We start from the raw sequence: 12,389 nt of genomic DNA, 5'->3' as shown, positions 1-12,389 counted from the left end.
AAAAACGCAAAGAAATTAAAAAAAATAGCGGCGCTGGAAGCAATGTATATTCAGTTCTTTTTCTGGTTGTTTACATAGAAGTGCCTGTCCATGTTTTTGTTGGTGGTGTTGCTGCGTGTGTGATTTCGTTCGTTCGTTCCCATTGTATGCACGTACGCGTGTACAACTATGGTACCTTTGGGAGAACTGTGCTACGATGGGCTAGTACGTTCAACGAGAATTGTCGCGATAAAACAGGTTAAAAAAACAGATAAATATATCTGGAGGACGCGTTTAATTCTTTCCCGAGAAGGCCCTCAGTTTTGATGACTCACTTGCGATAGGCGCCCGTTAACTCTGACATTGTCCAAACGTTTCTTCGTAATGCGTCTATTAGCGGTGCCTTTGTGCAAGTGCCTCATTTACTTTCCGTAACCGTCACTTCCCACTTTCGTGACGTACTGCACGCCCGTTGTTCTGACGTGTACTAACCTACCAATGCTGTTGCAATCTGAGAGGGCAGGCTCTGTGCAGTTATCCCTCTTCGCCACGATGGAAATGCTTAACGCTGGGGCCGTATTCTGCGACGATCACTTTCAGTCATACTATCGCCTAAGCCGTGAGGTGAGTCCTGATTGGCTGGTTGAGCAAAGCCAGATGAGCTGGTTGGCTGGTTGGGCACTACGTCACGCGAGGGCGATAGTGTCGCCGAAAGTTTTTGTCGCGGAATGCGCTCCCTCGAGAATACCAACATGTCTCCCAGTGACGACACCAGCGTGCCGATGAGCATTCCGCTCATCGTGGCCGTCTGCACCAGGCTTCGCGTCCACGCTCGGTCGCACACCAGGTCCCACTGCATTTAAAATTCAGCCATCACTCGACACATGTGGTAAGGCCTTGTACACCACAATCAATTCACACCGACTTAAGAGGAAGCCTTCGCTCGGGGCCAACGTCTGATATCCTTATTCAAATGCATGCGAAACGCAGAAAGGCCTGTATGAGAAAGCCGCTGGGACCATTCGAGTGAAAATTTTGGAAGATGAGGTAGCGCGGTCAATTCCTGTGGCTATGGAAAGCGAAATTTCGATTTAGGGCTTCGATATTTTTTACTCCCCGAAATCGAAAACAATTCATTAAAATGCACCTAAATATTCATGCAAGCTAACACAAGCGACACATTATAAAAAGCTCTGAAATACATCGTTAATTCGTGAGTAGAGCTTCTCCAGAGACATAGTAAGCATTGAAACAGTGTCACGTAAAGTTAAAGCTATATCTCACGTTTCTCCGCTTCAGATTAACAGATGCAGCTTACAAAAATGCGTTATCTGTCTTTTGTGCCGAGTTTTGTAATTTTTTTCTTTTTACCAAACCAATTTCTGACCCTTTCGGTAAACAATTAATTTCCGTACACTAGAGACCTAATTTTTCTCTTTCAAGCGCACAAAATTTCAGCAAGAAAAGTCCCGTAGTTCTCTCATAAAACGGTTTCCGCGTTTTACGGGCATTTCCATGGGGAAATCAGAATTCGCTTCGAGCTAAAGCTTCCACAACAGAGAAAGCTTTAACTTCTATATAAATACACGGAATGGAGAAATCGTTTTCCTCGGCAATCATTGCGTCCAATTTTATGAAGCTCTTTGCATATAGAAGAAAATGACTAATTGTAGTGACTGTTTAAAGCAGATTTTTTATTTGAGCCGGTGAAATTTTATTGGAAAATGTCGAAAGTTGGAAAATTTCCATATAGAACTATATAGTTGACAACTCTGTAACTGTGCAAATATATAAAGAGGTCACAAATCCCTAAACTGCAAATAGTAACGCGCCTAAAACGCAGGAAATGAATGCTTCGTGCGTCGCTCTGGAAATTGCCACTACTTTGTGAGTAGAACTGCTCCGAAGCCCATGTAAACGTCGTAGTAAATTCACGCAAGCTGTAAATTTACATATAACTTTGTGCGCATTAGATGCTCTAGTGGAGGCAGTTTAGGGAACTGCGATATCCGTGTCTTGTGCACAGTTACGAATTTGTAAAACTCGTGCTTCCGCTGGTTGCATGTTTGTTTCTTTTACATATAAATTTTCATAAACAATTTCAGGACATAACTCCAAATTCTGCTTCTCGCAGTCACTAGAATTTAACTTACTCTCTCAAATGCAACAAATGTCTTTCAAATCAGTCCACCGGTTGGCCCACCAAAGAATTTCTGCGTTTTACATGTATTCGAAAAGATAAATTGTAGTTTGCTATTTCATACCGTTGCTGTGAAGCCCGCTGATGAATGGAGTCGAGGACATATGAATCTGGACCATTATATTTATTGAAAATTTTTTACAGCGCAGACGATTAACATCGCCAAGCAAAGCAGCCCTTCGGCGTCCCGTAAAAGATTTCACTGCAATCAGTACTGTGTACATGGCATGCTCATCCGACACACTATAGCGTTACAGGAATCAGGAAACATCAGTTCAGGAGTTTCACTTACACAGAGAGTGAGAAATGAACAGAAGTATCGAGAGAGAAAAAGAAAAGGAGATGTTTATTTGAAATAAATTCAAGGCAACCCTAATGGTGAACAGCAGTTATGGCAAGAAAGTAGCACGTGCTAGCGTCGTGCCACAAAGCTGAACGCATACACCGCGGACAAGCGACGAAAGAAAAGGCGTACGTGCGCAAGACGTCTAAGTGTTAACATTGAAACTAGGCATAAATATTTTCTGTCCCTTGACTCGTTTTGAGAGAATGCAGGCCGTCAACGATGACTTCTCACAACCGGAAAGGTCGTTCGAGTGGAATTTGGTTCCCGATCAGGACAAGGTTGGATGGCGAGCAATCGCTGTCGTGGCTCACGGCCGACACTTCAACAAGCCCGACACATTACAGAAGCGCTGACATTTCTTCCTACCTCCGCGTGTTGAGAACACGGCTGACTTTAGAGGACATATACTGCAGAAACAACTACCGTGTGGACTCGTGTGAGGGCCGCACTGTTTCGCCCAGTTTTGTCGACGTGCGGCCCTTACACGGGGCCGAACCTTTCGGTCAAAACGGTGCGGGCTCAGCCGGCTACTTGGTGCACCCCGGATCTATTACATCAGAGGTAAACGCATAGCTCTCGCCATCTAGTAGCGGCACGCGGAAGTACGCAGGGAGCGAAAATTTGCTGACGCCGGCGCGCGGCAACGGTGCATCGAACGCGAGTGCTTCGCCTTCAAAAATGTTTTTTCCTCCAAATTTTGGGCTACGAAGTTGGGGGAGCGGCCCTTAGTGCGGCTCTTACACGAGTCTATGCGGTTTTAGGGTCAATTCACTGCAGTGTTTTCTCTGGAAGCAGGTTCTCCAAAAAACTCCCAGGTGTCATCCTATTTTTTTTATGCACAAGAGAAATATAACAGATTTTGCTTCTTTATAGTTAGCAGCATTCGGCTAAATAGAATGTGCCGGCTGCTTCCCACCAGACATCGACATGACCCGAGGCATGTTTCTGCTCATATTTAGCCATACGCCTTGCATTCCATCTTTCAAGGCTTTATAACAGATCATTTTCATTTCTTCTACTCAGTTGTTCGCGGGTGGCCTTCTCACGATTTATCATTGTGTTGCGGGTACCTTATTTTTGTCTATGGCGCAAGACGAGTACAAGGATGCAATGTACACGTGGTGTGCATGTGTTTGTCACCTGTCAGTAGTACACGTGGGCGTATCTTTGATGCTATATTTGTAGATGCTCTTGCGTCCACGTCATTATTTATGTGACTAAGCCTGGTATAGAGTTGTGACAGGTGATTCTTGAGCAACTGCAGTCCACCGGATGTTAACTAAATAACATCCTGTATTATAACCAGAAATAACATCCGGCATCCTGCATTCGCTGCAAGATGCTATAACAAAGCGTCGCTTCGCACATTTATAATCACATCAAATCAGACACCTTCCTTTGAGACAATAAACACGGTTTTGAGACGCAGTTACTCGACGTTACAACAGACGCGCACTTAATATGAGCACCTGCTACCAGACTGACTGCTTATTGTCTGGCTTTTCTAATGTGTTCGATGATGTTGCACATTACCACCTCATTTGTAAACTTTCTGCGCTAAAATTAGACTCATGCACTCTGCCATGGCTACGCGTTGTTTTCTTATCGCCAGCTATTTACCTCTATTAATGACTTTCATTCTTCCCAGTCTGACGTAACTTCTGCCGTCCCACAGGGCGGCGTCCTCAGGCCTTCGCTTCATATAATCCACATCAAAGATTTTCCTAGAAACGTACCTTCTTGTCTAGAAATATATTCGCCGACGACTGCATAATGTATCGTCCGATAAATCACACCGACGATCATCTAGGGCTGCAACGAGACTTTGAACTTGTGAATGTATGGTGTAATACGTGACTCATGATTCTAACGGTAAAAAGCTCTTTAAAAAATTTCGTTCGCTCGTAAACCTATCACATCGCAGTTTTTGCGACCACACTAACAGCCTTGTACACGCCACTACCCAACATAAGTACCTAGGCGTGCACCTCACACCGTATTTATCATGGTCTGGGCCCATTACGTGCGTCTGTGCCCCAACGCGTACAAGTCATTAAGATTTTTCCCCCCTGGAACTTGCGGAGTGCGCCTTCTGCATTGCGAAAACTCGCCTATTTACATTTTGCTCCACCTCATTTTGAGTACGCCTCTCCAGTCTGGTCACTACAAAAAAAAAATACCTTAGTGAAACGGTGAAAATAATTCAAAGTAGGGCAAGTCGTGTGTATATATGTATATACGTTTTCAAAGGAAATAACAATAATAAGTAACTTTATTTCTTGTATTCACAGTGCTCAGTCAAGCACGACTGAAATCAAAATTGAATTACCCCGACACTCGTCGGGGCTAATTTCTTGCTTATAACAATAATAATAGAAACTTTATTGCAATGGAAAATATTTGAAGGAGGGGTGGTCGGAGCCTCTCAGTCCAGGGCCCCACTGGCTTTTTCCGCCGGCCTGACCTGGCTAATAAAGGACTTTTGTCCTGCCAGGTCGGACTGGGCGAGCTGTGCCTCCCACTGCTCCATTGTGTTACTGGTATTTGGCCTATGAGGGTGCGTAGTGCACTGCCAGGTTATATGTACTAGGCTCGGTATGCCACCGCACCAAGGACAGTTGGCTCTATAACGAGTGGGATACATGGCGTTTAGCAATCTTAAATGAGGGAATACCCCGGTCTGTATTTTACGCCAATCGGCGGCCTCTTCCCCGCTAAGTTGTGGGTGAGGCGGCGGGTATTTTCTGCGGACTACGCGCTGATGAGCAAGTATGTCTTTGGCATTTAAATTGGTGGAATTTTGTGAGGGATAGTGCGGGTCGTTGGGGTTAGAAGAGGACGCCGTCGCTCGGTTAGTGAACCCTCGAGCTAACGCGTTAGCCTTTTCGTTCCCCTGTACCCCCGCGTGGCCCGGGTACCAGAGTAGGCGATGATGGTGGTTGAAGGATTTGGGGATTATCGCGAGGCTAGCCGCAGTCACGTGCCCCTTGAGAAACACGCGACATGTCTCCTGGGAGTCCGCGACCACGACCGAGTCATTTTGCGAACGCTCCGCGTGAGCGAGTGCGATTGTCACTGCTAATAGTTCAGCCGAGGTGGGGGATCCCGCCGTGGCCGACGCGGTAATTTGCTGTTGGCTGATCGCGTTCACGATTGCCAGGGCGTACCTCCTTTGGTAGCGCTGCCCGGTCGCCTCTGCATACACAGCTGCGTCCGTGTCGTACGTGTTGTACCTGTGGTTATTAGAGTACGCTGATTGAATGGGTTGTGCGCGTGCTTTGCGCCTTTCTTTGTTGTACTCGGGATGCATATTCTTTGGAATTGGGGCTACTGTAATTTTGGATCTCATCAAAGGAGGGAGATGTACAGCCTGCTCTGTGAGGTAAATGGGGTATGCTGGGATATTGAGCCTAGCCAATATTGCCCTACCACTCTTTGTGAAGCTGAGGCGCTACCTATGTCGCATCAGGGTGGCCTGCCTCAGTTCGTCGAAAGTATTGTGCACTCCCAAAGCTAATATGCGCTCCATTGAAGTACACTTAGGCAGGCCCATAGCAGCTTTGAAAGCGGTTCGGATTACTGTGTTAGCCTGCTTTTCCTCCTCCCTGTTCAGGATTTGGTACGGTAAGCCATACGTGATTCGACTAACCACTAAGGCCTGTACGAGCCTTAGGGTATCGTCTTCTCGCATTCCCACTTTCCGATACGTCACGCGACGTATCATTTGGGCTATCTTGTGGGCTGTGGATTTGAGGGTCTTGAGTGTCTGTAGTGCTCTCCCGTCGCTCTGAAGCCACAAACCCAGGACTCGCATCGTGGGTACCTCTCGGACTGATTGACCCTCAACCACGATGTTAATCGATCCTCTGGATTTGTAGGCTTTCGGGTGTATCCGGATGACCTCAGATTTTTCGGGTGCGCACTTCAGGCCACTCCACGAAGAAAATTTCTCCAGCGCTAATACTGCGCTTTGGAGCGTATATTCCTTATCCCCTATAGTGAACCTCTGCTCGTCCACAGCGTGATGTCGTCCGTGTAGAGCGTGTAACCTAGGTCGGGTATCCGATCTAGATCGCGCGCGAGGCGACACGTCGCCATGTTGAAGAGAAGAGGAGATAACATAGCTCCTTGAGGTGTTCCTCTGTCAAGCATTTTAAATAAATCAGAAGTGATTTGGCCAGTACTGATGCTCGCCTCGCGGTTGGAAAGAAACGCTCTTAAGTAATTGTATGTGCGCTCACCACAACCCGCGAGTTCGAGTTCCTCTAATATTGCGGCGTGAGAGACGTTGTCGAAGGCTCCTTTGAAGTCTAGTGCTAGGACTAGTCTCTCGTCGCCGTGCGGTATATTAGTTAGAATTTCGTCTCTAAGTAGGAGGAACGCGTCCTGGCAAGATAAACCCGTGCAAAATCCTATCATGGAGTCCGCGGGAACCAGCTCCACTCTTCCAGGTATCGCGGCAATCTGCTATGGATAACCCTTTCATAGAGCTTGCACAGGCAGGACGTGAGCGACGCCGGCCGTAGTGTATCAATCGAGGGATTCTTTTTTTGGTTTGGGGATTATGATTATTTCAGCCAATTTCCACTCTTGGGGCAAGTCTCCTTTGGCCCAGCACTCGCTATTGAAAATCTTTGTTATTTTCACTAGGGCTACCGAATCCACGTTTCGAATCATTGCATTTGTGATCGAGTCTGGGCCCGGTGCCGAGTTTTTAACTGCGGATTGTGCCGCCTCATACCCTTCCGCGTACGTTATTTCTTCGTCTAATTTAGGGTTCGTCTCCCCCGCGTATTGCCGCTTCGCGTATGACGATCCCGTGGCAGGTGAGGGTCCTACGTACTTTTCCTGAAGAGCATGGACTAGATCTTGGTCTGGTACCCTCGAAGTTGTCTGATATAATTTGGAGCTTCTTGTTATTCTCAGTACGCGTGCTCACCGGGTCTATCATGCTTCGTAGTATTCGCCACGTATTGGTCGTTCCCAGAGTTCCTGATAGGGTTCCACAGAATGTCGCCCACTCGTTTTTAGCGAGCTCGTTGGCGTGGCCTTGGGCTTGCTCTGCCAAGAGAGCGATGCGCTGTCTCAGGTGTTTGTTTAGACGTTGTCTTTTCCACCTCTTGGCCAGTTTCCGCCTCTCTTCCCACAGGCTGACCAGGTGAGAGTCTATCACCGGCAACTCCGCTGTACGCTCAATGGCTTTAGTGGTGTCCCCGTGTGCTCGTCGAAGGAATTCAGTCCATCCTCGCATTTTGGTCGGGGCCTGTATCCGACTCCTCCAGTGGTCTCTGGAGTTCTCTATAACGAGGCCAGTCAGTTAATTTAGTCATTCCTATTGTTATCCGTATGTTGGGCGTGAGGAGCGCTACTCGGATTATGTCGTGATCGCTTCCCAGGTTTTCGTCAAAGGAAACCCATTGTGCGCCTCTGATGTTAATTGTAAAGGCCCGGTCGGGCGCCGTGTCTCTGCTGACGCTGTTACCCGTGCGCGTTATAAGTATCATAAAATCATTCGCCGTGATTGTTGATTCCTGCGATGCGCGAAACGTCACATGTTCAGATCGCTCCGATTAAACAACTTGACCTGTGTCCGCCTATATGGTGTGACACCGGCGTTTAACTTTTAGCCACTGTCACGTGCTATCCGCCGCTAGAACAGCCTCTCCAATGATGTTGTCTCACTTACGAATCATGATGCATTCCGTAATGACCTAGTCAAACAGTTTCTTGCTCAGAACCGATTGATCTTGTTTTTTGACAAACCGTGAGCGCATATATACTTACTTGTAAGTCCGATGACGCGTCATTTTGATCTTTTCCAGTGTTATTAGTTATGTTGCTACCTTTTACTGTTTTTATTAACACTGTGCGAACTGTGCGCGTACACACACTTTTGGAAAGCCGGTAATGTGTCATTGTCCTCTTTCAACTGCCGTCTTTGCTCTTTCTTGCTTTTTTTTTCATTAGTTTATTTTAGAGAGAGTGGGAACTGTATACTTAAATGCCATTTGGTAATATCGGTAGCGATAATTTTCCTCTTCGAGTGCTTTAGATTTCTGCGTTGCGGTTTTTTTTTTGTTCACAGTTTGTCATGCCATATTACATTACATTGCGCGATTATATTTTACTTGCCAACGTTTTGTACCAGAAATGTCAAGTGTTGAAATGAACCCACACACTTCCCTCACTCACTGCCTCTCTGCAGGCCTATGAGGTATTCCTAAATACATAAAAAATTATGGAATTTTACGCGTCAAAACCTGGACCTGATTATGAGGCACGCCGTAGCTGGGCACGTTCTCGCTTATTTTGACGACCTTGACATCTGTCACGCTTAAAGTGCACCCAAACACGGTGCACGAGGTGTCCTTACATTCCGCCCCAGTTGGAACGCGGGTTCGGGGATCGAACCGACGACCTCGCGCTCATTCGTGCAAGCCACAGCCGCTGGGCTATCAAGGCGGGTGTCTTACCATGTCATTCACTTAAATTAAAAGAAAATGGCGACGAACAGTCTCTTGGAACACATCACTCATGTGTTTCCCTGATATCTACAAATTAAGTACAGTTTGAAAGGTAAGCATCTGTACAGTTTATTCTGAGAGAAAAAAGTTTTAAACATGTGAAGCCTAAATAAGAAGTTCTTCGTGAAGGACGTGGTAAAATGTTTTTTCTTTTTTTTTTGCCGAAGTCGGACAGAAATAATGCCTTCTTTACCGGGAGGACCGCGTGTGCAAGCAATATCGCGCACTTTTGTTACGTCATGAACTTACTGAATGCGTCTACTGTATGGTACGCTTGTACTCGTGATATACGTGTGCGCACGCTCTCCAACATCAATGTTCACCTCTTGTATATACATCATTACGGGGCAACATGAATTATACAAATCTTCTTTTGTTCATATCCCCTAATAGTGTGAATCAGGTGAGCATTCGTCCACGTCCTCGCAGTTCGCTGGCTAATAATGTATGAAGGCTGTTCCAGTTAAATTTAGTCCTATTATAAAAATATGAAAATGCCACGCAGCTGGACAGAACAAAGATAATATTGTTTGACGTCGCTTGGAGATACTCAAACAATTTTTTTTCATTCCATCTAATGAGGTGATTGGTCTGATATAATTAATCCACTTCTCGAATATCATAATTAGTTCGAAATTGTCAATGAGAAAATTGTAGAGCAACATGAAAAACTTCCCGATACAGCTTTCTGCACCTGAATACCTCAATTGACAATTTTGATCCAATTATGATATTTGAGAAGTTGGTTAACTAATTGTGATTAATTATCTAATTAGGCGCATTGATAAAACACATAGTTTGAGTATCTCCAAGCGACGGAAAACAACATTACATTTGTTTCGTGGGATTTGCATACATTTAAACTCTAACTAAAGTTAGCTGGGACGCCCTGTATAGCGTATGCCACGTAGACACGGAACGTTTATCGGGACTGATTCGAGCCATGTATATAGCGCACAGTACTTTAAGAAGCTTTAGTACTGTATCGCCGCGATGATATTTGTCCTCGTGCGAAGAAAAATTGTAATCGTTACGTGTAGAGATAATTTATTTTCTCTAAACAAGTGCCATCGTATTTTCGCAAGGCTGGCCGACTTTGACGTCATCGCACTGCCAATGCTCAAGGACCCTTTTCATCATAATCTGCGCGCCCTTCCCCCATCTGTAGAAGCGACTGTGGCGTGGCGGTAATGAAGTGTAGGCCGGCTTCTGGTCCACGTGGATTGTCAGTTAGGCATTGGAATTTTCACACCAGTTGTTGACTACGGCTGGTCATTTCTCACCTTTATTCATTTCAGAAGCGCACTGTCACTAATCAAAGAACATTGATACACGTATAATGGGTGTGTCGGTGTTATGTTTGCAGCTGACCACACAGGTAGAGAACTTAGACCAATCACAACTCTGACTCTCAGCTGAAGGCTTTAAAAAGCGCACTCCAGGTATTTCCCCACCACGTTTCTACCCCACACAATCCTTTCGCGTTTTTCACTTGTTCTTGTAAATATTTGCTGCATGTAGCGCTACTTTCAAATAAAGCCTTCATCTTAGAATGAGCTATCTCTTTTAACGTCTACCTCCTCGAACGATCTTTCGTGCTACAAAAAAAAAAGAAAAAAAAAGAAAAAGGGGGCACTACATACCTTAACAAGGGTTCGAACATCTACACTGGGATCTGTGATTCCTGTTGGTTAAGCGAACGTACCAAGTGCTTTCGCATGTGTACTCACCTCTTGCACCAGAGAACTTCGGTAGTCGCTCCGACCGTACTCCCAGCGGTCGCAGCGCACCGTCTGGCCTTGCGCACCAATAATCGACCTCCGGCAGAAAGAAAACGTAGATGAAATAATGCAGACCGTTGGGAACTCCTCTGAGAAGACAGAAGAGGTAGACGTTCCTCTGGAACTTGCCGTAGTCCCCGCTGACACTAGCGACGTCAATCTCGGGCATCTTGGGGCTCCGCCGTCTCGCCGAGACGTCTCTTATCGATCCACGATTCTACTTTCTATCTAGTCAAAATGACGTGCATTTGCATCACTGCCTCGAACAGCAGGCAGCGCAACGTTCACTTATGAGTTTTCCACGTCTCCTCTAAGGTACGGGGTTCGGTTCCTCGCTCACAAGGCACAACAGGAGCCCTCGACGCCAGGGAAGCTGCCTCCAGTGAACGAGTTGCCACCCAGTTAAGCGCGTGTAGACAAGGTGCAGGTCGTGCACTTGCTCTGCGCAATCACTCAAGCGCGTTATCGGCACGAGTTACTCCGAGAAGACGCCTAGTCGGTATCTCTGCCTCTGCAGATTTCACGTGTCAATGCTTCCATTCGTTTGAAGAGGAAAAAGAAATGGACACTTGCACTCGAAGCTGCGATGCAGTGGCAATGTTCAAGTTGTTGTTTTCTGAAACATTTAAAGACGAGTGGTTCGTTATCGTTTCTTTCGAAAACAGTGTAAAAACAACGAGAAATATCTACGTTCCACGTGAGCTCTTTAACTGATGTGGACGAGGTGCCCCCTCCCCCCCCCCCCGCTCTTTGTTTTTATTTTTATGGTCACAACAAAATGCAAGCGTGAGCTACAGCTAAAGGCCCAACTGCATGTGTTTATCCTAGAAATCCCACAAACTGCACAGTCCCGCTTCCTTAGATTTCTTGTTGTCCGGTTATTTCCACTTGTGAATACCATCACTTCTGTTACGTCCTTGACTCCCGGCAGTGCTCAATGATATCTTTTTTTTTTTGCATCTGGAAGCATGAAGCCAAGCAGAACAATTTCACAAATGTTCCTCACCAGAAATTGCCGTAAGGTGGTTCAATAGCCGGTTCCCCTTCCCTCGTCATGTCAATTACTGTCCTTGGTGAAAAATTCGTCAGTTGTGCGAATGCAGAAGCTGAGCACGTATAGGAACGCAGCCGATCAGTCTGGTGCCCATCGCAAACAAAACAGCGCCTTGACAACACCTTGCCTTCAAAAAAAAAAAAAAAACGAGCTTTTTCTGAAATGGACAGCCTCATGACACAGGCTTGACTTTGCGAATAAAGAAGACCACACAGGTATGACGAAACCAGCTTGTACCGAGTTTTTTATGACATGGCAGTGTCTCTCTCTCGAGGCCTTCTCGAGAACAGAAATTTCTGGGGCATCAGTGTGCTCGTAACCTATCCAATCTTTGGGCAATCCTACAACGCGCTGGCGTCGTACAAGCGCGCGACCAGCTATATCGCCTCGTCGCGTCTTATCTCGATTAGGTTATGGCACTGTTCCACAAAGCGACGTCGACGGTTGCGTCCATTTAGCATGTCCAGACCCTGCTATTTGTATTTCTTCACCCACGTTTTCTACG

General features: G+C 46.2%; 1 protein-coding gene across 1 annotated transcript; it reads right to left on the bottom strand.

The window, feature by feature from the left end:
- Positions 1-459: 459 nt before the first annotated feature.
- LOC142590220 (uncharacterized) lies at positions 460-11,316 on the bottom strand. The gene is made up of 2 exons (XM_075702143.1): positions 10,780-11,316; positions 460-832 (listed from the first exon to the last, which is right to left on the bottom strand). The coding sequence occupies exons 1-2, from the start codon at positions 10,997-10,999 to the stop codon at positions 666-668; spliced, it is 387 nt and encodes a 128-aa protein (XP_075558258.1). The 5' UTR covers positions 11,000-11,316; the 3' UTR covers positions 460-665.
- Between the last annotated feature and the right edge of the window lie 1,073 nt (positions 11,317-12,389).

The sequence above is a fragment of the Dermacentor variabilis genome, chromosome 8 (assembly GCF_050947875.1).
Source record: "Dermacentor variabilis isolate Ectoservices chromosome 8, ASM5094787v1, whole genome shotgun sequence".
NCBI lineage: Eukaryota > Metazoa > Arthropoda > Arachnida > Ixodida > Ixodidae > Dermacentor > Dermacentor variabilis.
Note: the sequence above shows the minus strand (reverse complement) of the source record. Positions and strands in the feature narration are given on the sequence as shown.